The following is a 26,496-nucleotide window of genomic DNA, read 5'->3' as shown; positions in this document are numbered from 1 at the left end:
ATTAGGAGATTTTCAGGTTTGGAGGGAAGATCTTACATTTTAGAATAAGAACAATGTTGTTGGCAATGGGTAAACTATATAGATATACTGTGTAAGTATAATGTAAATCATTGACACTCAGAGCATTGGATAAGTATATTTTTATGAAATAATCTGGTGGAAGTGTGTCCTTGGGCAAGTCACTTAACCTCTATGTTCTTCAGTGTACCTGTCTATTCAATGTAGATGATAATACTTACCTACATACATACATTGTATTAATTAATGTTTATAAGGCACTTAGAGATCTGTGGATGAAAGGTTCCTAGAATTGCAAAGGATGATTATTGGTTTGATTGACTGTGCTAAAATCGAGACAAAATCAGGATGTTGTCTTTCAGGCTTTTATATTCATTACTGATCATTTACAAAGGACTGTTAATTTTGTTTCTGTTTTTCCAAGCCTAATTGTGTTTCATGTTGTGTTGACCTTTAGAGATGTTTGGTCTTTTCCTTTGGCTTATTGGTGTCCTTTCTCTTATTTTCATAAATTACCTTCTCCACTGAGGAATTATCCTATTTATAATACCACATGGCTATTTCTCGAGAGAGATTTTTACATCTGTCTTATGTAAATCTCTTATCTTCAGAGTTTCCCCCTTTATGAACTAGTTTTAGGGTCAACACAATTACAACAACACTGCGACATATAGCAATGTTTTCTCTTTTGCTTTGGGGAGATTCTAGATCTCAAGAATCTAGTCTAGTTTACTTTGGAGGAGGGCAGATTCAGAGTGCAGACAAAGGCTGATATATATGCTTTGGGTAATTTGGGCATATATCACATGTTGGATGGTCTTGTTTTATAGCCTTCAGGCTATTGGTGGGAACTTTGTAATAGAAACAGTGTAGTTTTGGAGTTTGAGTTTAAACATTCAGTACAATTATATTTATGGTGGCTGTTGAAGGAAATTTGTTTTCTTTCAAAAATGAAAGGTGCGAGTTTCCCTATCACCAAAAAGCTCCTTGAGTCTGATCCAGCTCCCATTGAAACAAAGAGAAGTCTGTTGATTTCAATGAGAGTTGGATCAGGCCCTTGTTGAGAAATGGTAAAGATTGTTCTGAACGATTCAATGACTTACCAGTATCACAAGGACACTTGCAGAAGCATGTCAGTCAGATTTAAACACATACATAAGTGTTATTCTAGATAGGATAGGAATGCTTTTTTGAACCAGAGCCGTGGAGAGGTGGTTGGGGTAATTGAACTCCCCTAATTTCTTGTCTATTTTAGTCTCCTGTTTCTTCATTCAGGCTCTTTTGTTAAAAAATAAAAAGCTCTTCCATCACTGTGCTGATGCCTCTGGCATTCTACAGTTATTGTGGAGATGTGTGCCTCAGCTATCACGGAGCCCTTAGAGGTACTGCAGTTGTCACAAATTACTGTAACTGTATAGCTGTGTAAAATTAATTTCAAAATGAACGTCAAAACCAATTTGAATCAAATTTGATTTTTTTTTAGAAGTGTGTCCAGGTTAACTGTGTGTGGGGAAACTGCAGTCCAGGGTAACTTTTCATGCTCTGTTATAACTCTGAAAATCATGATTTACAGCAGTGGTTCTCAAACTTTTTGGGCTCAGGACCTATTTGTAAATGTTTATGGTCTACCGTGATCCAGTAAATAGTCTGGGGGTGGAGGCCCTGGGGTGGTGTCAGTCAGACACTCCCCTGCCCTCTGTGAGGTTGTGTTCTGCCTGGCACTCACCCCACAATGGCAGTTCCTGCAGCTCCTGTGCTGTGGGGTTGGCTGGCCTTGGCTCTCCGCTCTGGGGTTGCAACCTCTGGGGCTGCAGCACCTCTCAGGTTGGCCCTGGCCCTCCTGACTGGACCAAATTTGTGGGAGTGGAGTTGTAACCTGGCTCTTGGGATTGCAGTGCCACTCACTCTTATTTGGCCTACCCAGAGTCCCATCATCATGATGACTGGGCTAAAACTGAGTGGTGCTGGGACCGCATAGACTGCAATGCCTGGAGCAGGGAGGTGAGCCCCGGCAGCCCTGTCGGACTGGAGTGCTCCCCACCACTGGCATGTCCCCGCACAGCTGGGCATGGTGTTGCAGGTTTTTTCTCCATCTGGCATCCTGCGGCAGTCTCTTTGCCTGTAAGAGAGACAGTGCGGGTGACGTAATATCTTTTACTGGACCAACTTATGTTGGTGAGAGAGACAAGCTTTTGAGCCACACACAACTCTTCTTCAGGTCTGGGAAAAGTACTCCAACCTGGAGAAGAGCTCTGGGTAGCTTGAAAGCTTGTCTCTCTCAACAACAGAAGTTGGTCCAATAAAAGATATTACCTCACCCTCCTTCCTCTCTAATATTCTGGGACCAACATGGCTACAACTACACTCTTTCCTGTAACTGAGCCCTCTAGCCTGGATGTGACATTGCACCCCTAATGCTTTATGGAGGTAAATATGACATAACTGGAATATGTTTTATGCTACATATGCCATGTAACATATCTCTGCAAAGGTTATGATATACTGAATATATTCATCCTATTCGTATGCATGTATCATTTTTGTATTTGAAGTTACGAATATTGGCTGTATACTTGTTTACTACCTGGGGGTGGGGGCAAACAGCTGTGCATATCTTTCTATCAGTGTTATAGAGGGCGAACAATTTATGAGTTTACCCTGTATAAGTTTTATGCAGGGTAAAACGGATTTATTTGGGGTTTGGACCTCAGTGGGAGTTGGGCATCTGAGTGTTGGAGACAGCAACACTTCTTAAGCTGTTTTCAATTAAGCCTGTAGTTTGGGGGGACGTTGTTCAGACCTGGGCCTGGGTTTGCAGTAGGCTAGCATGTCTGGCTCAAACCAGGCAGGGCATTGAAGTCCCAAGTTGGCAGAAGTAATCTGAACACATCAGTTGGCAGTTCCCAAGGGGTTTTCTGTGATCCAACCCGTCACACCGGTCATATTTAAATCCATCCCATTGTCCTTACAAAAATGTCTTTGGTGCTACTTCTAAGCCCTATGCTCTTCATCCCCTTCTCTCATGGTTCTCTGTCATCCATGTTCTCTTCTCCTGACTAATGGCACTTTACCAGTGGCTGAGAGAAGAATCCTGGTCCTGCCAATATACTGAGTTCAAGCCCAGGGATGCTATAACCAGCAGTCAGGGTCTGATCTGCATAACTCCTTGCTGCTATCTCCCTGGACTGCTTTCAATCTAGTCTTTCTCAGGCCTTCTCCCCTGCAATGTTTCTAGCTTCACCCTTCTTTTAGGGGTGGGACTCACAGGACCGTCCTGTGGAATCACCTAGGAAACTCCAAAACATAAACATAAACTCACTTCCTTGGGCTTGTCTTTACATCCATCTCTGCTTTCCCCTGCTCTGTTCCCCAGCTGAATGCATCCCAGATATGACGTGACCTGATGGTAGCGTAGTCTATGTAGGGTCATTAGAGATGCATTATGGTTTCTCATTGACTTTCAGGAAGATTTCTTCTCAATATGTAATAAATCAATAAAGAACAATGAACCAGGATTTTTCAGTTACTACTCATGCTAATCTTTAGAAAGCTTTTAAGATGTGGAAAAAGAGGGAACCCCATCCACAGTTGAGTTTTGAAAAATGTAGTAATAATCTAAAATTAATAATGAAATAATATCAAAACCCCAGCAAAAGAAAAGAAATTCATAGTTACCTTTCTAATCTTCAGTGGAATGTGCATACACACCAGAAAACTGAGGGGTAGCTGTGGGAACAACTGGCAGCAGTTGGTTACCCTAATTCTGCATGTTCTGGAAATTGACATAGGTCTTCCATGCCTGACAAAACAGACAGCTGATAGAAGTATGTTGGGTATGGTCACGAGCATGGTCTAATGTATATGGGCGCACGTTCAACTGTTTAAGACTAAGGCAGGAGCCTATTAACACTGCTTCACTGCCTCTATGTCATTCCAGTTCACTGAAAGTGGTGTAGGCCATCTTCCTCACATTAGCCAGAACTTCATAATATCTAGTTGCTGTCCTGGAAGAGAAAGAGACTTCTGTTAGGTGGCACTGTAGTGCTATTAGGATATCATTGGTCTTGAGGGCATAGATTTACTTTTGTACACACTTCAGGTGAAATCACTGCTCTAAGCACAAGTAAATGAGCTAAGTGCAGGGAACTCCATGGAAGTTTAGGGAAATAGTATTCACCCTTCTCCACCTGGGAGCAGGCTACATGCCATCGTGTGCACTAGAATAGTGGCCACTGCCTCCCCACCCTTGTTACAGCATTTTGTTGGGCTGCTGGATTTGAAGAATCCGTGGATTGACTTCCCCCTCCATGGCTCACAGGGCATCTGGAGGCCTCTCTGCTCTATATATCCATGGGGCTTAAGTAGAATGGAGGGCATTGCACAGACCCTGCACACTAGTCATTATATTCTGTGAATATAATGTAAACACTGAACCAGTGCAATAAGGATAATATGGTGAAGCTGCAGCATTAACGCATCTTTTGCCTAGATCAACAAAGAAAACTCTTGTTTACAGAACTCCTTATTAAGAGTTGCCAAAGTGATTTGATTGCCCTGGAGAGGAGAGTTGCTTATTCTCCTTAAATATGGCTAATTGGTTTTGCTCAAGAACTGCCTTGAAGTTACTAAAATAGGCTTCATTTCAATCTGTATTTGTGGAATAAACTTCAGTAATAAGAAGTAGTTTTTAATTGAGAGAGAATTTTCAAGTATTTTATTTTTGCTACATAAACATCTCTCATTTTGATGTGTTTCTTAATGCTACTTATATGTGCTGTAGTGATAGTCCATTGGCATTTAAAAACCTCTTGCAATCTCAAAATCTAAAGCACAGTGAGCTAAAGGTTTTTTTCTTTAAATAGAAAAAAGAACAACTTTTGAAGTGAGATGTGAAACCTGAGCTATTTTAAAAGGTTCCTCATATCCATGGGGCTTAAGCAGAGTAGAGTTAAGTTCCTCAGCTGATGTAATCAGAGTAGCTCCTTTGCAGTCAATGGAGCTCTGCTGATTTACACCAGCTCAGGATCTAGCCTAACCAGATAATGCTTGGAGAAGGTATGCGATCGCATCTCTGGAACAATGAACTCACAGAGCTCTTTAAATAGTTAGGAAATTGACAACTGTGTGCTAAACTATTATACTAGACTATATATCCTCCCTGTAGTTTTTAAGTGTAAGTTTATTTTCTAAATCGTAACTGATCTGACAACCCATCAGTACAAAGCATATTTATGTTTATCCTCTTCCTCTTTGCAGCCTTTACAAGCCCTCATAGCAACCTGTCTCCAGTCCTCCCTAATGAATATCCATTGTGTCATTGCAGGTGGTATTTATTGGACATTTCCTCTTCCTTCCATGATAACACCAGCCATGACAATATAAACAATGCATCTTTTCTTAACAGCTGGAATATACATGTATGCAAGGCAACAAAACCAGTAATCACTAATTAAAAAATAAGAAAGATTTTTGACAGATGTAAGTGGTATAAATAAAAGATGTCTGCTATAGATGAGCAATTATATTCCAGAGTTTTGAATAGACAGCATATTTGTGATTCATTGCCATTTAAAATATATGTAGCCTATGTTTAATGCTTGCTCCAATATTCTCTTGCAAATTAGGTGTTCAACCAGTTCAACATTATTGCAGCATTGAATCATTTATGTAACACAGCAGCATTCCTGGAATGACATTATTAAAAACAAGCTATTTCTGTGTTATGTTGGGAAGTGTCTAAACTCTAGGTCAGAGGTAGGCAAACTACCGCCCGCAGGCCACATCCGACCTACGGGACCGTCTTGCCCGGCCCCTGAGCTCCCAGCCAGGGAGGCTCACTCCCGCCCCCCCCTGCTGTTGCCCCTCCCCTGCATCTACACCACTGCGTGGGCTGCACCCGCCCACCTCCCAGGCTTTCAAATAAGCCTGTCCTGCCGCTCTGAGCAGCATGGTAAGGGGGGAGAGGGGGGTTGGGTAAGAGGCAGGAGGTCCCGGGGGCAGTCAGGGGACAGGGGGCAGTTGGATGGGGCGGAGGTTTGGGGGAGCGGGTGGTCAGGAGACAGGGAGTGGGGGGGGAGGTTGATAGGGAGTGGGGTCCCGGGGGAGGACTGGGAGCAGGAGGGGTTGGATAGGGGGTGGGGTCCTGGGGGGGCAGTTAGGGACTGGAGTCCCGGGAGGGGGTGGTCAGGGGACAAGGAATTGGGGAGGGCTTGGATGGGTCGGGGTCCCAGGGGGGCAGTCAGGGGGCGGGGGTGTGGATAGGGGTTAGGGCAGTCATGGGACAGGGAGCAGGGGGGGTTGGATAGGAGGTGGGATCCCGGGGGGCGGTTAGGGGTGGGGGGTCCTGGGAGCGTGCAGTCAGGGGACAAGGAGCAGGGGGGTTGGATAGGTTGGGAGTTCTGAGGGGCGCAGTCAGGGGGCAGGAAATGGGAGGGGGTGGATAAGGGGTGGGGGCCAGGCTGTTTGCGGAGGTCCTCCATACCGTTTCGCAACCCCGATGTGGCCCTCAGGCCAAAAAGTTTGCCCACCCCTGCTCTAGGTACGATAAGATAGTGCTTCTACCTTCAATAATTTCAGACTGGATGAATCCCCAAAACAGACAGCCAAATAATCAGTAAAATGGCCTACATTTATTTTAATTTAACTGTTATTTTATCATTGTAATTTAAACTATTTTTTAGCCTAGGGAATCTTTATTTTCTTGCAGCAAGTTTGTTAGTGTATGTGAAATGATGCCCTCAATGACCTGGTTCTTTGTTAGGAGTGTTGTGGTGTATTTCATAGCATCATAGAAGATTAGAGTTGGAAGAGACCTCAGAAAGTCATCTAGTCCAACCCCCTGCTCAAAGCAGGACCAACCCTCGCTAAATCAAAACTATTTAAAAGTGTGTTAAAATTATAGGCTGTCATTTTAAATTTCAGATTTTTTTTTTTTTTCTAATCCTGTTTGCAGGCTAGGGGGCTCTGTCGGGAAGCGTGCAATCTGGACCTAGCAACAGTCAGTTAAGTTTGCAGGCAGTCAGCCAGCCTAGAATAAGGTGGAATGAGTTGTTCCTCACTGTTTTAGGGAGCAGCCTATTTTGTCTCCCTCTGTTTTGGGTAGGGTTGCCAGGCATCTGGTTTTCGACTGGAACACCCAGTCGAAAAGGGATCCTGGCGGCTCCCGTCAGCATTGCTGACTGGGCTGTTAAAAATCCGGTTGGCGGTGCAGCGGGGCTAAGGCAGGCTATTTTATAACATGTATTAATATACTTCCATTTAACGAGTGTTAATTAACATGATTATTATACATGCTAATGTAGACACTTTAGAAACATTTGTTCCTAGAACTTACATTTTTCCTAGTTATGGTTTATCCCTGTAATACTCATCCTTTCTACTAGAAGGGGGCACAGTCAGGATACCTCTATGCTACACCAACCTTACGCTTTGTTTTTTGGCGCCTAGTGGTCATTACTCACCATCAGAATTCATAGTAGCCCTCAGACTTTTCTAACACAACATCTAATGGAAGAAATGCAGAAAGCAACACTAGGATCAGTATAGTGGTTTATGCCACCTTGACACCCCACCCTGAGCAGTATGTGTTTCTGGAACTCTAGAGAATCTGGCCTATTATTTAATGGAGGGCTTGTCTACATGGCTCTGCAATGTAGACTGGGGGCGGGAGGGAAGGGAGACAGTTGCGGCGTGCACTATAGTGTTGTGCTGTAACTCTCCTATTTAGATTCTGCTAGCACAGGCTAAAAGGTACCTAGTTAGTTTTAACATCGTCCCATTGATGTTAACGGTAACTAGATACATTTTAGTTTGCATTTGAAATAATAGAAAAAAGAGTCTACACAGGGCAGTTGCAGTGCAGTGCTTTAGTCCATGCTGCTGCTCATACCCCCATAGTCTGCAGTGCCATGTAGGCAACATTAGATATTAATAAACTGTATCTAAGATACATCCTGCTACATTAGATGTGTGGCTATCCCCTGGATTTATGGGCATTTTGCTTTTAATTACCCAAGAAATGTGTGCAAGTATCCAGTATTGTAGCTACACTCTTTAGTAAGCAGACTGCTTATAATATAAATGAACACATCAACAATGCTACACAGTGCCTTGAGAGGATTGACACTTTTCTTTCTCCTTGAGTTCCTCTGACAGAAGACACAATTGATTATAGGCTGGATTAATGACAAACTACTACTAACTTGCACTGTTTTCAGGTTGCAGTAAACCAAAATCCCCGATTTTAAATGGCACAATTAGTACCTATGCAGTAGTTGAGAAAATCTCTTTACTTTTTAGCAAAAAGAAAAGGAGTACTTGTGGCACCTTAGCGACTAACCAATTTATTTGAGCATAAGCTTTCGTGAGCTACAGCTCACTTCACGAAAGCTTATGCTCAAATAAATTGGTTAGTCTCTAAGGTGCCACAAGTACTCCTTTTCTTTTTGTGAATACAGACTAACACGGCTGTTACTCTGAAACCTTTACTTTTTAGATAATTAATTGTAATTTATAGCTGAGTAAACACAACCACCATAAATTGGGCTCCCTTATTATTTACAATGAATTGTACCTTGTTCATATATATTTAACTAAAAATATTTTATAATTAGTTTGGTATGAGGAGTGGGAAGGGGCATAGTGAAGTAACAAGCTGATTATTCTAGGTACCTTAATTTATTCCAGCAATTTTCTTAAGTGCTGCTGGTGGACCAAATACTATGATTCATTTTGTAGTTAACAAATATGTCAAAGTGAGATTAATTACAAAGTAAGATTAAAAGGCTGACAAAAAATAAAAATAGTATATGATAGGAAATTCAGATATATAGCTTGTCCTCTGCTGAGGTCCCTTTGTGCTGCTAGAATAAAGCTAAACCAGCCCTATGGAACTGATGAGAATCCCCTTAGCATAGTTGTCTTAACACTGCATTTGCTCAGTAGTTAGTATTCAACAGTTTTTAATCCAAACTTTTTAATCCAACAAGCTTCGTTGCTTGCTAACTCCGATAGTGTTTTCTAACGCTGTAGAGTAATAGCAGTTTCCCTTTCTAGGTCCAAGCATGGATTTAAGTGCTTTGTTGCATGAGGTCCCTAGATTGTAAACATAGTGCTTCTTTAGTGATCCAGACTCAATATGCTTGACCTTGTTCAGTTACTGTTTCACCGAAGCTAATGACAGTTCTGAGGAAAGGAGGTATGTAGGTGTAGGGAAAACCAATTAAAGCTGGTGCATGCAGAGCCTGATTCAAAGCCCACTGAAGTCAACAAGAGTCTTCCCATTAGCCTTAGTGGGTTTTGGATCCAGCCCATACAAAGCAGCAGTGTAAAATGCCTTTACAGCCAAATCCTGGTAGCTTCCAGTGGAAATACTTATGTGAGAGAGGCCCGTGGGATTTGGTCTTTGATCTTAGATACAGCAAAGGGTTTGCCTAAAGCACTGGTAATTCTCAAAATGGAAGCATTTATCTACTGAAAAAATATAGATATCTGACCCAGATGACTTTTTAATACTTTCTTCACAGAGTCAAAAATACTTTTCAAATGTGTTTCTTTATCATTTGATAACATATAATCTTTAAATGGTCTCTGTGCTGAATCTAAGCTTTTTAATTGCCTTACTTTAGACTTTAGTGTTTCTTTGACAAGCATCTTCATTTATTTTTTAACCACCACCCACTTTAATTCTGAAACTAACTTTTGTGTGTTACCTAGGCCTAAGGGTTTGTCTGTATAGAGATGTTGCATTGTTTTAACTAAAGGTGTGATATTAAACCTATTTAGTTAAATCCAAGAAATTTCTGTGTGTAGGCCAGGCCTAAACTGAGAATAGCCTCTTCTGTTTTTTGCTCTACAACTAGATGTGCCAAGAAGCGCTCATTTAAGGTATGAGATTGCTTCTCTACAATTTGTTGTCTTTTGTTAATTTATATGCAGGTAGCTTGCTCTGTATGTTTGAGAACAAGCTAACTGAACATTCTTGGAGGATAATTTGACCAAAGTAAGACACTAAGGTTAGGTAAACAAATGTTGAATCCATTTTATTTGCAGATTAGTACTGAGGCAGTATTTAAAAGCAGTAATTGTAATTTCAGAGTGTTGTTTATGGGGATCTGTTAAGGGTAGCCTGCTGTCAATTCAAATTACTATAAACTGATTTCACAAGCTTTTTATTACAGCCTGCACTATGCCTACCAGTGGGAGCACTACAGAAAAAATACAAGCCACAAACAGTTTTATTTTTACTATTTTCTAAATGGATTGTTAACATTTTAAAAACCCTAGCTTTTAGTTAATTAATATTTTACCCACAGTGTGCTGTTTGGTCACCAGCCTTATATTTTTTTTGTCCAGATAATGAGACATAATGTACGTGCTCATATAATAATAATTTATTAATACAAATAATTGATAATACTTCATTTTTAATGCCTTGTCATTAAAGTTTTGCATTCAGTGGAGTGTGAATCATGTAACAGTTTAATGGATCATAACAAATTCATGTTATTTACATATAGTCTACTTCTCTAAATTGTATTGTAATGTAGCATTTATTAATGTATGGAAATCAAGGGCAGTAGTTGACAATTAATGGATAATTATTACCAGTACAGTTCTAATTCTGTTGGCACTTCCTTGTATTAACTTAATCATTAGTATTAATCATTAAATTACCCCCAAAGGCAGGTTAATAGAGTAATCTCTTATTTTTATTATTGTGATTGTTTTAGTCATTTTCTTCTGGGGTTCTTTCCTCTATTTCTACCTATGGGAAAAAAAAATGATGCAGAGACTTGAATTAATAATTGCTGTAAAAATATTCTGATCCCTGTTCCTCAAAGCTATAATAATTAATAAATAATATGTACTATTTCTTTATATTTGCAAGGAGAGACCCAACACTTTGCTTGTGTGTTTGTCTATCACTGTTTGTCTTGCCCATTCAGGGCCTGATTCAAACCCCATGTAAGGTAATGGGAGTCTTTCAATAGATTTCAATGGTGTTTCGTATTGAGACTGTAAGGTTTTCAGTGCAGAAACCATCTAATATTCTGTGTTTGCACACTGGGCTACAATCCGTTGAGATCTCTTAAACTAAGCCTGATTACTACTGTGATAGGAATCCTTCAGGGACCTCCTTTCTTCCTTAGCAACTCTTTGCAAGAGAAGACTCTCATTTGTTTGCTAGGGAACTGCTAGCACTAAAGATTCTGGGATGCTCCCTGGCCCCTTAGTTACTAAGGTGATAACAGCAAGTCTGTTTCCTGATCTTATGTAATTTTAGACAGAGCTTAAAAAGTCCTATATGAAAATTATTTTCAAACTCTAAGCTGGGAAATTTTAAAATGATGATGATAAACTCTGGAGTGATGCCTCACTCTTGTGGGTATTATCTGTTAAAGGAGTATTAAGTGCTAAAGGAGTTGGCGGATGTGATTGCAGAGCCATTGGCCATTATCTTTGAAAACTCATGGCGATCGGGGGACGTCCCGGACGACTGGAAAAAGGCTAATGTAGTGCCCATCTTTAAAAAAGGGAAGAAGGAGGATCCTGGGAACTCCAGGCCAGTCAGCCTCACCTCAGTCCCTGGAAAAATCATGGAGCAGGTCCTCAAGGAATCAATTCTGAAGCACTTAGATGAGAGGAAAGTGATCAGGAACAGTCAGCATGGATTCACCAAGGGCAAGTCATGCCTGACTAATCTAATTGCCTTCTATGACGAGATAACTGTCTCTGTGGATGAGGAGAAAGCAGTGGATGTGTTGTTCCTTGACTTTAGCAAAGCTTTTGACACGGTCTCCCACAGTATTCTTGTCAGCAAGTTAAAGAAGGATGGGCTGGATGAATGGACTATAAGGTGGATAAAAAGTTGGCTAGATTGTCGGGCTCAACGGGTAGTGATCAATGGCTCCATGTCTAGTTGGCAGCCGGTATCAAGTGGAGTGCCCCAAGGGTCGGTCCTGGGGCCGGTTTTGTTCAATATCTTCATAAATGATCTGGAGGATGGTGTGGATTGCACCCTCAGCAGGTTTGCAGATGACACTAAACTGGGAGGAGAGGTAGATATGCTGGAGGGTAGGGATACGATACAGAGGGCCCTAGACAAATTAGAGGATTGGGCCAAAAGAAATCTGATGAGGTTCAACAAGGACAAGTGCAGTGTCCTGCACTTAGGACAGCAGAATCCCATGCACCGCTACAGACTAGGGACCAAATGGCTCACTAACAGTTCTGCAGAAAAGGACCTAGGGGTTACAGTGGATGAGAAGCTGGATATGAGTCAACAGTGTGCCCTTGTTGCCAAGAAGGCCAATGGCATTTTGGGATGTACAAGTAGGGGCATTTCCAGCAGATTGAGGGACGTGATCGTTCCCCTCTATTCGACATTAGTGAGGCCTCATCTGGAGTACTGTGTCCAGTTTTGGGCCCCGCACTACAAGAAGGATGTGGAAAAATTGGAAAGAGTCCAGCAAAGGGCAACAAAAATGATTAGCGGACTGGAACACATGACTTATGAGGAGAGGCTGAGGGAACTGGAATTGTTTAGTCTGTGGAAGAGAAGAATGAGGGGGGATTTGATAGCTGCTTCCAACTACCTGAAAGGGGGTTCCAAAGAGGATGGATCTAGACTGTTCTCAGTGGTAGCTGATGACAGAACGAGGAGTAATGGTCTCAAGTTGCAGTGGGGGAGGTTTAGGTTGGATATTAGGAAAAACTTTTTCACTAGGAAAGTGGTGAAACACTGAAGTGCGCTACCTAGGGAGGTGGTGGAATCTCCTTCCTTAGATATTTTTAAGGTCAGGCTTGACAAAGCCCTGGCTGGGATGATTTAGTTGGAGATTGGTCCTGCTTTGAGCAGGGGGTTGGACTAGATGACCTCCTGAGGTCCCTTCCAACCCTGATATTCTATGATTCTATGTTACATATTACTCACAACCATTATTTTTTACCCTGAAGCATGTCTGGTTACTGGTTTTAACAAAAATGACTACAAAACTGTAGCCTTCTTCCAATCACTCTCTTGTGACCTTCAGTAAAATAGGATTGAACTCAGCAGGTCTGCAAAGGTGCAAGGTAAACACTCATCAGTTTGGGCTGCTATCTGAATATTATCTTTTTGGGCTACGAAACTGGGCTAGAAATCTGGTTGGAATACGCTTTCTTGTGCAATCTCCAGCTCTTCCGCTTAGAAACCAGAAATGCAGTGATATGCTATCTTGAAAACAGCAGGGACAAAAGATGATAATCTTTTTTCTTTTTTTTTTTTTTTTTGGTTAACCTCAAAATTGGTTGGGTCATGGTCTGGGTGGAAAGACTGCTTGAAACGGAGAAGTGGGGTTGCAGAAGTTTATGCCATGTCTGCATTTCTTACTGCTGATAGTTGGGAAAGTTGTTGATTCAGATCACTGTGCTTGCAGATATGTGGTATGCCATAACTCTTTGTTCAGTTTGATCACTGGCACCTGGGAAGCAATCAGATTTGTTATTTCACGTAATGCAGTTTGTCCATTTCTACTCATAACAGAGGTTAAGTCAGTATCCCTGCAAACTTTTTAATAACAGGGCATTAACATTTTAACAACAGGTAGGGAAAATTGCACTCTTAGAGTAAATATATAGTTTTCCCTTTTATCAGCAGTTTGGCACATACAATCTGCCTCAGTTTACCATATTTTAGTAGGCTGAGTAGGGAGTGGAATACAAAGAGAGACTATGTGTGAGCTTTTACAGTTTCTTTTCATACTTCTAAGGATGAAATATTGCTCTTTAAAATTTTGAATTAGCACGAAGACCTCAGCAAATCTTTAACATCATAATGTGCATCAGATATCATTTCTGTTCCGTAGCAGCAAGTTTGAGAAAAGGCACTCTTTTCTCAATACTGGTTGGAATGCATTTTCTAAGGAATTAAGATATGATTATGACATTTCCTCTTATTTGTTCTTTTTTTTTCCCACTGACATCACAGCTGAAAAACAAAAAAATCATTAGAATAGTTGTGGAGAAATTCACAGTGCAAGAAGTTCATGTTGTTTTTCTTGGGATCTTTCTCCTTGTAAAAGCATCACAATATAGAGGATGATAATAATACTTTGCTCTTCTACAAATCCTATTATTTAAAGTGTTTAACAAACGCTAACATGTCTGTGTCACAGTTCAGGGCAACTGCCCCTGTGTTTCCCCTAAGTGGTCCAGCAAGGGTACGCTCTCCCAGGCTTTCAGCTCCCCAGCTGTTGCCTTTCTTGAGTAGAGACCTAGGCCTCACTCCTTTTTGACTGGGGTATTTCCAGGCTGTACAGTTCCTTGCCTTCAGTGTGTTGTTCCCAGCAGAGAGAGGCTGCCCAGCACACCTGCTTGCTTCCTCTTCAGAGACAGGGGGCTTGTCTACACTAGCCTGTTTACATCAGCATAGCTGTACCAATGCAGCTGCACTGCTGTAAGATCTCTCTCGTAGCCACTCTATGCTGATGGGAGAAAGCTCGCTCAGTGACTTGTAAAACCACTTCCATGAGTGGCGGTAGCTATGTAGGCGGGAGAAGCTCTCCTGCCGACATAGTGCTGTCTACACTGGCGCTTCTGTTGGTGTAATTTATGTCACTCAGGGTTTTTTCACACCCCAGAGTGACATAAGTTATACCGACAAAAGTGGTAGTGTAGACAAGCCCTAACAGAGTGATTGTCAACAGGTATAAGTTATCCACACAGAACTTCTTATGCAAGGCTACTTCATTTTAAGGTAAAAGCACTAAAGACAAAACATATTTAAAACAATGAATAAGAGAACTAACATACATGCTACGAAACTTACCAGACAGCATCCCAACTCTAACGTGGGCTCTGGCAGGGCCAGTCCTTCAGCACCCATCCATGGGCTTTTCTTTGTGGTCACAAGTTCATCACAGCTTTGGCTGTGAACAAGCACACTCATAACATGTTTAGTCCATCCTTTATACAGTTCAGGGGTCTTTGATCTGGAGTTTCTAGGAGCGGGTAATTAATAGACAACAGGTTTTTCTGCTCCAGGGCATAGGTTCAAAAGGGTGGATTCAAAGGGGTCATTTGCATTTCCCTCACTCCCAAAGTATTTCCTTTTCATGCATTGTCCCTAAAAAGTCTATTGAAGTTCCTAACATTTACATCAGTCAAGTCCCTAGAAAAGTTACATACAACCCTACAGTAACACACAAAGAATTACATTTTAAGTGCAATGGACCCCAGAGGCACCAAACCCAATTCAACATGGTTTAACTTTATAGAATTAAGTTTATTCTTAATTCAATAAGGTTTGTTCAGGATATATCAGGATACTGTCAGTCTGTCACAGTCAGCAACTAGTGAAAGGGAGCTAAATCTCAAATGGATACTGAGCTGTTCAGTAGTCCATTACAAGACTACACAACATGTTAGGACTGGAGGTGAAAAATACTGTATCCAAACCATGAAGGAAATTTAGATAGTATTTTAATTATATTAAGTTTGAATTTCACTGCAACACCAAGTTTAGCCTCTCCCGACCCACACACACTAATGATATTTGAAAATGTCCATGAAAATTGTTTTTGACAGAATATTGGATTTTTGATAAAATACATTTCTTTTTTTTGCTAAAAGTGTTTGCTTTCTGAGAAAATTTAGACTTTTTGATGAAAAACCAAACACCCAAAACCCAAAAAGTTTTCAGTTTTTCGCTACATATTTTTGGCCAAACCCACAAACTTTTCAGTTCAGGAATGTTGGCATGTTTTGACATTTCTGAATTAATGTTTTGCTTCAGGTCTGTTCAACATTAAACCTATTCTCCTAAGCTTCTGGGAGAGTGTAATGGGATTTGTAGTTCACATGTCTCATGTGTGTGTTCTCCGCTATAGGCCTGGCTCCCCACTCATACTACGTCTCACATGATGCACCACAGCCATATAACTCCCATGATGTACTGTGACAAGTCAGCTAGAGGCTGTGGTATATCATGGGGGATGTTGACCAGCCAAGAAGCACAGTCCATAGAGGAGAATAGGGAGCCAAAGATCCTGGAGAGCACTCCCCCACTCCCCTCCTGGTCACCCACTAGGACTGCTGTAAGGGGAATCCAAGCCTCTGGGCTAAGGATCCCCTGAGGTGTGTTAAGCTTCTAGAACCTCAACAGGCTTCAGCCCTGCTTCTTTCCATTGGCCTCTCTGGCACATTTCCTAGGCACTGAATCCCAGTTTGCTATTCCTTCTATGAAATGGGGCTCCTCAGCCCACCTGTCCTAGGTCCAGGACCAATACTGACCTCTGAGATACCTCAGTTACTTAAACACACCCCTTTCCCAGAAATTTACCACAAAAGTGTGAAACTTCTGGTTTAGTTTTAACTCTATCAAGGACACACAGCAGTTGTGAAATAGGTAACATACAGAGAAACGCTTTGCTTAGAGTCTAACCCCTTTATGCTCTTCATTACTTTATTGTGTAAAGCACAGGAGAGTACAGATCATACAAAACAATAAACATCTGAAACCCAAATGTCTTTTACTTTCTATCTCTCCCTTTTCCTGGGAGCCCTTGGGTGAACTATCAGGGTCTGGGAAGACAGGCAGGCGGGCAAGATGTCCCCTCCTCATGCAGGCTTATGCATGCTAGCTGGTCTCTCTCCCTCCTGGAGCCCCTTCCCAGCTTCTGTAACTTTGCTTTCTCCTGACCCAGGCTTCCTCTTTGTTTGTCCCCCTATCCCAGTGTGTTTCTTTATTTTAAACCTATCCTTGTTACCGGGCGTCTTTTGTTCTCCTCCTGGTAACTTTCCACTGCTTCTACCTTCCCCACTCCTTAGGGAATCAGCTAAACTATTTTTTCTACGGATGCAAGTCATCCATTGTCTAAGATGTGTGAACCTGAATATGTTCAATAAGTCTCAAGCACCTTCCATTGAATCTGTCTGGGGCATACACGCTACATAACTTGTCAGCAGTAGTGGACCCACATACATATAGGCACTCATGACACAGCAGATTTTCATAATACAACTTCATAATCTCAATCAGAATGCATAAATTGTACAGACATAGCCCCGGTTTCATCACAAGGGGCACGAACTAAAACTCCCATGAGGCACCTCTGCAGTGCAGGTGAACACAGTTTAATGTCAAACTGACCCAAATTGAAATGTTTTGATTCAGTTTCACATACTGAAATATTTAGACTTGGGTCAACCTGACCTGAAATAACGTGTTTCATTTAGATTTTCCTGATGGAAACTTTCAGTTTCCATCCCAACTCTTCAGTTTTCAGGTTTTCAACAAAAAGTAAAAGAAAAAAGAAAAAAAAGTGTTTTCCAACCAGCTTAAGTCACCTGTCAAAAATTTTAAATGAGCAAAAGTAGTCAGCAACCTGGAGTTTTCGTATCGTTGAAAAATAGTGGATGCCCTTTCAAAGATTTGTGGTTAATTTTAACTGTGCAGCTTCCATTGACTTTCACCAAGGGTAAGATTATGGAGGTTGAGTTCATGAATCAGAACCATTCCAAATATTGACCCAAAACTTGAACAAGAAACCAAATTTAACTTAATTTTTAAAGAAATTGGCTATTTTTTAGGTATATATTTGTTTTTCTGTTCTTGGTTCCAGCTGGGACCAGTAGTGAAAATGCCAAGATCATACAAGAAAGGCTGTTTGCATGTTTCCAGCCCAATTTTGAAGACTAAAGATGTTTGGATAATTTAAATAAGATTCAGATTTTTAGATTCCTGATCCAAATTGAACCTCTAAACCATGAGGTTCACCCATCAGTAGCCTGTGTGCATGCGGGCATGTGCACACACTCAGACAAACAACTCAATAGCACATTAGCAGAAACGCAAGAGAAGGGGGGAAGAATGAAAGGAATGAGATTTTAAGCCAGTGCTTACTTTCAGTGTAACGCCCAACCCCATTAGAAAGTACTGGTCATGTTTTTAGGGGTCATATTCCTTATCACAACTGATTGTGATGATGGTGTTAGCTGAATATATAGGAATTACAAAGCAGACAGTTATCTGGGCTTCTTGATCAGCTGCATGAGATAATGGGTCTATGCAGTACTGACTTGAAGTGTTCACAAAGAAGTGTTTATGTTGCAAAATTGAATTGACTATTATTAGCTGAGAGTCCCACTGACTAAGTCATCTATCTGAATTTCAAAACTTGGTTTGGTTGCAATAAGCTCTTAAAACTCCTTAAAAGGGTCAGCTATATTTTTAACCAAAGTTTATGACATTGAAATAAAACATTTCCTTAAAATTTTGAAAAAGCCTTTTCCTCCCCAGGAAAATATTGTAGTGTAGATTTTGTTTAGCTTTATGAACAATCAGCTTGTGTCTAACGATTCTAAATATATAGTATTCCCTCATTTTAAGGCTATTTCTTGCATAAAGGTGTTTGGTGCAGTGAAGTCTATAGTAAACCAGTGGATATTTCTTCTGGACAGCAAAGGAGTTAAGTGCCTGAGTTCAGTGATCTGATTTTCATCTGGAATCATTGGAGAAAGGAACATTCACCACATAATAGAGCGATGGATCATAAAATATGAACCAAATACCAAATAAAGTCTAATTCTGTGTATGATAGAGCACACTGCAGTAGGTTTGTGTTTTGAGCTAATAAACAATTAAAGAACTCTGTTACAAAATTATGAAATGACAACTCCCATTATATGTTGCCCCACAATACAGAGATTCCCACTAAATGAATTATTTTGTTTGCAAAAACCTGTATTTTTTTTATTCTCTTTTTAGATCAGCAAGTTGGAAAGAGAGAAAAACCAGGAAGTTAAACAGATCAAAGAGCACGAGCAGCATAAAAACACAGTGTTAGTAACGGAACTTAAGGCCAAACTTCATGAAGAGAAAATGAAGGAGCTCCAGGCTGTTCGAGAAGCACTTTTGAGACAGCATGAATCTGAGCTTCTTAGAGTCATAAAGATTAAAGATAATGAAAACCAGAGATTACAGGGCCTTCTTAATGCTGTACGAGATGGAGCTCCTGATAAGGTTAAAACAGTCCTTTTCACCGAAGCAAAAGAGGAGGCCAAGAAAGGGTTTGAATCTGAGAAAATAAAAATGCAGCAAGAAATTTCAGAACTTAAGGGGGCTAAGAGACAAGTGGAGGAAGCCTTAACTTTGGTCATTCAAGCTGACAAAATTAAAGCAGCAGAGATAAGGAGTGTGTATCACTTACACCAAGAGGAAATCAGCAGGATCAAGAGAGAGTGTGAAAGAGAAATTCGCAGACTGGTATGTGTTGATGTAAATATATATGGTTTTGGTTTTTGTTTGGTTTTGGTTTTTTGGCTGTTAAAAAAGAGCTCTGGTCTGGAGTAATGGTTCAGATGCACATGATTGGGCATCCAAACTTTTGGGTGCTTATTCAAGCAGGATCTCTGACATTTTTTTCTAAGGTTTACCCATCACAATGACAATGTCTAAAATGAGGTTTTCTAAATACGTAGGCTACATTTTTAACACGTGTTTACAGCATTCTTACTGCCACTAAGGTGAGTGCTGCACAACGTTTGTCAAATGCTTGGAACAAACATTCTGTTAAAAAGATAGCTCAGGGAAATCCTGCAAGATGATTGTTTCTCAACTCTCAGAAATTTAGTTCAAAGCTTTTCCTTGTTGTGCTGCAGCATCATGTGTTTAAATTACAATTTCTGTTCCAGAAGGCAAGCTGCTCCATATCACTGGTGAGCAATATATGGTGGCTTAGAAAACAGTAAGTTTCACAAAGCTGTGAACAGAAATGAACTGAAATCCTAATACCATCTGTCTAAATTCACCCTTGTTATCTTTCAGTTTGGTGTAGATTTAACTACTCAGTGCCTCCAGAATGGTTAATGGGTACATAAAAGAAAAGGGGAAAGTGTTATGCAAATTTCCCTGCATCAATCCACATTGCAAATCTTATCCACAGTGTGGTTCTCTTATCTACTGAGTAAATTTCGGTTCTATTGAAACTCCCACTTACAAGAATGGGAGTTCTGTGCATGGAGCAGAGGTTATTATTATTATGAGTAGTAGCATTTAGCCTCTAGAGCCCCCAGTATTGATGGGGACCCCATTTTGCTAGACGCTGTGTAGACATATGCAATATACACAGTGCAGGTTAAAGATGCAATTGTTTTCAGAAGCAATCATATTTGCATTAATTATTTTGTACTCTGTGATTCTTTTAATCACTTTTCCTCAGAAAAGCTCTTTTGAGTCCCCTTATTATGTGATTAGCACCGGGTGGAATAAAGTAATTGCAGTTGATCAACTCATGGTATAGAAGCTCAGAATATTTCAGTGGGTAAAATATTAATCCCAGGTAGCAAAATATGTCTCTTCTCAAATTGTGGAAGTTCGTCTCCAAAATACCTGTTTAATGCTGCTGCAAAATGTGTTACCTTCCACTGAAGAAAATCAGAGTTGAAGCTAAGTTGACCTCCAAAGGAGTTTGTGGAAAGAGGATGCTAACAGCTAAGGGAAAGTACAGGACCAGTGCAATTATAGACAGATAACTATGAATTTATAAATTGCTGATAGCCGATGGGTGATTGAAAAATAAGGATTTCCTATTCCTTTTGAAGGACTAGCAGTTATCCCACTAAACTTCAAATTTGGTTGAAAAATAAAGCACAGTCAGAGTAGTTTCAATACAAGGGTAAGTTTAGTGTCAGTCTTTCTGAGGATCTCTTCATGTCAGTAGAGACACACATGGTTACTTTGTAATAGCAGATCATTTTTCTATCTTGTGTAACATAGAGTTTAATTAGCTTGTTATGCATTTTCAAATTTGTGCCCAGTTTCTTGCATTGTCTGTGTCATTGTAAAGTAACTAAACACTATACCCATATGTTAGGTTAGTATTGTATTACCCAAGATCCTTTGAAACACCTGCTTATGTGCCAGGTAGCTCAGATTTGCCATCTGAGCCCATCTCAATGAATTGTGACACGTCTAAAACTCATTTTTAATAATGACTGTTGTATTGATTGACTATTGAATTATTGATAATGAAAGCCTGAGACTAAGGGTATTAAAATGCTTTACCACTTTTGAAGTGTGTTGGGTAGGCCAGAACTGACTTAGATGTGTGATTCATTGGATTTTTTCAGTCTTTTAAAATTAGAAACTTTGAAATGAAAATCAAATATAATGAAAGTCAAATATTTCCCTGTAATTAATGCATTTCACCTAACTTGGTGTACTCAGTGTGTCCTCAGAATCAATCTTGTATTTTTATTTATTTGCTATAATGTTGCTAATGAACCCGATTCAGAAAAGCAAACAAGCACGGGGTTAGATTTGAGCATCTACTTTCGTCCCACTGAAGTCAATTCTTAAATTTAAGCATAAAACTACTGTTTTGCTGCATTGGAACCAACATTCTTAGCATTGTATAAGGCACAAAAAAGGCATAGTCTTGACAAGCTTGTAATAAGATGTTAAGGGGACTTTGAATGGAATTGTCATTCCTTAAGTACCTGCTCAATACTGGAACAGAGATTTTTCTATGAGGTCTACTTTCTCTGCTATTCTTTGTGTCATGTATCTAGGTTACCCCATTGATAGAAGGGCACCTTTCATGTGCTCCAAATACAGACTCCACAACAACAAATCCTCAAAACTCTCTAAAGGAAACAAAATCCCAATTCATCTTGTGTCCTTCATCTCTATGTCTGATTGTATGTTTGTACTTCTGCTGATCCCCTCAGCAGTGTATGTCACATGCCAGTTTCCTCATTTGTGATCAGCTGGAAAGGAGGGTTTTTTTGAGGGAAAGTAACAAATTTAGAAACATTTTATCAGTCAATGTAGAAAATATTTGCAGTAAAAATGATGGAGAGAGGTAAATAACAGGGTCCCCCAAGGATCTATACTTGATGTATGTATTAACATTTAGCCAGATTAAAATGCAAGCAGTCTGCGTCAATGACCTATCCTCAGGGGTGAAAGTACCCTTAATGACTTACCGGTACGCAGAGCGGCTGGGGTCCTGGGCAAGCTGGGGGAGTGGCTCTGGGCCCCTGGAAGCGTTGGAGCTTGGGCGGAAGGGCCGGGGCTGGGGCCAAAATCCCCCAGCCAGCCCTTCAGCGCTATCTGGGCTGCACTGCCCAGGGCTTCAGCAGTGATTTGAAAGGCCCGGGGCTCCGGCTACAGATGCAGTGGCAGCAGCCGGGAGCCCTGGGCCCTTTAAATCGCCAGGCCCTGGGACAGCTGCCCTTTCCCTCCACCTCCCCCATCAGTGGCTCTGCTGATACGGTCAGCTGTGTACCAGTGGCCACTTTCTTACAGGTACGCCATACTGGATCATACCAGCTTACTTTCACCTCTGACTATCCTCTTAATCCTTTACCATTCTCCCAATTTTTTTCTTGTCTGCAAAGTTTATCAGTGATGATTTTATGTTTTCTTCCAAGTCATTGATAAATATGTTAAATAGTGTAGGACAAAGAACGAATCCCTGTGGGACCCTACTAGAAAAACCATAGTCGTTTGATAATGATTCCCCGTTATAATTACATTTTGAGACCTATCAGTTAGCCAGCTTTTAATCCATTTAATGTGTGCTGTTTTAATTCATATCTTTCTATTTTTTAAAATCAGAATGCTGTGTGGTCAAGTCAAATGCTTTACCAAAGTCTAAGGATACTACATCAGCAGTATTACCGTTATCAATCAAAATTGTAATCTCATCAAAAAAGTTATCAAGCCACTTTAACCAGATCTATTTTCCATAAACCCCTGTTGATTGGCATTAATTACATTATTCTCCTTTAATTCTTTATTAATCTACTTCCTTATCAAACTGCTCCATTATCTTGTCCAGGATCAACATCCAGCTGACAGGACTGCAATTACCCATGGTCATCCCATTCACATATTTTAAATATTGATAAAACACTAGCGTTCTTTCTGTCTTCTGGAAGTTCCCTAGTATTCCAAGACTTATTGAAAATCAACATTAATGGTCCAGAGAGCTCCTCATCCAGCATTTTTAAAACTCTTGGATACAAGTTATCCAGATCTGCTTATTTAAAAATGTGTTAACACCTTCCTGAGATACTAGTGGACTGTTATTATATGATATGAATATATCTATTTTTCTGCAAATGAAGAACAGAAATATTTATTTAACACTTCTGCCTTTTCTGTATTATCATTGATAATTCTACCATATCTAATAGCATTGTTAGGATTCTGTTTGTTCCTAATATACTTAACAACTCCTCCTTATTGTCCTTAACTCTGCTGCCCATAGAATCTGGCCTTTTGCTTCCCTTATCAATTTGCCACACTTTCTAACTTCTGATTAATATTAATTACCATCAACTTCTCGTATCTTCCATTTGGGGGTGTGTGTGTGTAATTTTTATAGCTGCCTTCACTTTCCCTCTAACATCGGTCTTTCTTTTTTTTTAAATCAAGTCAGTCTTCTTCTTTGATTGTGGCTTTTTGGGCATCTAATAAAGTGTTTTTAAACAATTCTCAATTATCATTCACATGTTTCTGATTAAATTTGGCCTCCTAGCTGATACGGCTCACAATTATTTTCAGCTTTAAAAGAAAACTGTCCCTTTTAAAGTGCTAAGTCTATGTACCACTGGTCTGGACTTTATTCTGTTTGTACATATAAATATGGTCAAGTCATGATCACTTGCACCTAAGTTACCGTTAATTTTTAGTTCTCCAATCAGTTCTTCTTTATCTGTCAAGACAAGGTCAAATACAGAATTCCCCCATGTTTGATGCTACACTTCTTGAGTTAGGAAATTGTCATCTGTAGTATTTAGAAATTCCAAGACAGGATCTCTGCCTTGCAAAAACTGTATATAAATGTTTTCATTTATTAAACCAGTTGCAAAGAAAAACAGCAGTATAATGTGTAATCCTATAAGAGATACATTTAGGCATCAATTGTGCATACCAAAAATCATAAAACAATTTGTTTTTCACTTCATAAATTAAATAACGTTAATAGTAACAGAGACATTGTATGCTATATTATGAGCTGGATATTTCTTGTGGTGGGGGAGGGATAGCTCAGTGGTTTGACTATTGGCCTGCTAAACCCAGGGTTGTGAGTTCAATCCTTGAGGGGGCCATTTAGGGATCTGGGGCAAAAATTGGGGATTGGTCCTGCTTTGAGCAGGGGGTTGGACTAGATGACCTCCTGAGGTCCCTTCCAACCCTGATATTCTATGATATTGCTGTAAATCAACACAGGTCTAGAGATTTCAGTGGAGCTTTGCCACTTTACACCTGCTGAGGATCTGGGCCTATAAGTTTAAAGATTTTATAACTAATATGCATTTGTTCTGAAAGGTGTCTATGGTGCAGGAAGCTATTGGTGGTTTGCCTTGATGGCATATATTGCTTTATTGAAATAAGCCATGCATCATATTTAGGCATCGTTTCAATTAACCAATTAATAAATATACATTTATTTTCTAATGCAATTCCTAGGTAATATTTTGCAATTGTTTTTAAGGGCCTGGTCCTGTTTAGTACTGACCAATCACAACACTCACTGAAGTCAGTGTGCCACATTAAATTCTCAGCATCTAAATTGTGATTTAAAATAGATCAGTGTGTCAAAACAAGACTCCAGGGAAGTATAACTTGAAAGGCACTCATCAGTGAAAGAATAGAATTCCCGTAAGTTATGAAGGGTGATGCTAAATTTGTATGCCATATTCTCTCAGCATTTCTTCCTCCAACGGAAGTGATTATTCCCCTCTATTCGGCACTGGTGAGACCACATCTGGAGTATTGTGTCCAGATTTGGACCCCCCACTACAGAAAGGATGTGGACAAATTAGAGAGAGTCCAGCGGAGGACAATGGAAATGATTGGGGGGGGTGGGGCATATGATTTATGAGGAGAGGCTGAGGGAACTGGGCTTAGTCAGTCTGCAGAAGAAAAGAGTGAGGGGGGATTTGATAGCAGCCTTCAACTATCTGAAGGGGATGGAGCTAGGCTGTTCTCAGTGGTGGCAGATGACAGAACAAGGAACAATGGTCTCAAATTTCAGTAGGGGTGGTCTAGGTTGGATATTAAGAAAAACTATTTCACTAGGAGGGTGGTGAAGCACTGTAATGGGTTACATAGGGAGGTAATGGAATCTCTATCCTTAGAGGTTTTTAAGGCCTGGCTTGGCAAAGCCCTGGCTGGGATGATTTAGTTGGGGTTGGTCCTGCTTTGGGCAGGGGGTTGGACTAGATGATCTCCTGAGGTCTCTTCCAACCCTAATCTTCTACGTTTCTATGCTTTGACTTTCCATAAGTTATTAGCTATGCAACTAATTACTTTTTCAGTCTGGTGACACTTTCCTCACTCTCATTTGGGTGAATAGATGGTGCAGTGTGGCTTTCATCACTGATTTTATTCTCTTATGCTATCCATGTCATCATGGGCATTTCTCTCTCATACAGAGTAGATTATTCCATATTTCACTTATTGGATTATCCAGTTACACTTGCTCCAAATGTCTGTTTGATTTAGCACTGAGTATATTCAGAAAATTTAGAACTAGCAGATAACAGTCCCACAGTCCAGAGCAGCCCCCAGCTGTTGGAAGGAGTAGACAGGATCATAGGATGCTCCACTGACACATATTTAATGTTTGTGTTTGTGTATGGGTATGTCTACACTACAATTCAACACCTGCAGCTGGCCCAAGTCACCTGACCCTGGCTCATGGGGGTTTGGGCTGCAGGGCTGTGAAATTGCTATGTAGGCATTCGGTCTCAGGCTTGTTTTCAATATGTTTTTTCTGTAATGCTTTTTTTTTTAAACTTCAGAATAAAGTAGGCTTGCATATGAAAAGCTGTGTGGTAGTTTATAACTGTAGCAATTATAACTGTTAATGGTCTCTGAAGAGAAAACAAATGTCCTTGGGCACCCTGTCTGTGCTGGGAAATACAGTGAGGGCAGGGAACTGTGCATCCTGGAAATACCCTTATTAGAAGGGAGAGAAACATACATTCCACCCAAGAGAGGCAACAGCTAGGGAGATGGAAGCCTGAGAGTGGGCACCCTTGCTGGACCACTGAGGGGGAATATAGGTGCTGCAGTTGCCCTGAACTGTGACAACTGCGTAAATGTGTGTATGGTAAAAGGCATAACTCTGTTTGAAGGGAGATGTACTCATACTGGCAGAGAGGAGACTAACAAGCTCCTCTGGGCTTGTTCAGTACTAATGAGGTGCACTGCCAGGTTTGTTCTGACTGGAGCTTCAAAGAGAAAACCTGCGCAGCAAGTGGTGGTGAGCAGGAAGAGGCAGACAGCAGAGAAAGGCCAGCCGAGAGGGAGATAGCATTAGGCCTCACTGCTCCCAAAGCTTCATGACCTAGCCTCAAAGCAGTAAGCCCCAAGAGGAGGGGCTGGAGGTAGATCCCTTTTAAACAAAGACCAAAGGGCTAACCCAGGAAGACTACCAGATATCCAGGTCACCCTTCCCTTTCTTTGTTTTCCTACAG

The 26,496-nt window shown here is 40.6% G+C and overlaps 1 protein-coding gene across 39 annotated transcripts in view; it reads left to right on the top strand.

Annotated features, from left to right (window-relative positions):
• The window catches only part of JAKMIP3 (Janus kinase and microtubule interacting protein 3), a 176,715-nt gene that overhangs the window by 64,786 nt on the left and 85,433 nt on the right, over positions 1-26,496 (top strand). For all 39 annotated transcript variants that reach the window (XR_012160036.1, XR_012160035.1, XM_073353994.1 and 36 more), the window contains one exon: positions 18,767-19,264. Coding sequence is in view for 37 of the 39 variants with exons in the window: in XM_073353994.1 (XP_073210095.1) it covers positions 18,767-19,264 (498 nt within the window). In the remaining 2 variants the exon portion in view is untranslated. The remainder of the gene's footprint in view (positions 1-18,766; positions 19,265-26,496) is intronic.

Source organism: Lepidochelys kempii, chromosome 7 (genome assembly GCF_965140265.1).
Source record: "Lepidochelys kempii isolate rLepKem1 chromosome 7, rLepKem1.hap2, whole genome shotgun sequence".
Lineage (NCBI taxonomy): Eukaryota > Metazoa > Chordata > Testudines > Cheloniidae > Lepidochelys > Lepidochelys kempii.
This window is presented reverse-complemented; position numbering and strand designations above follow the sequence as displayed.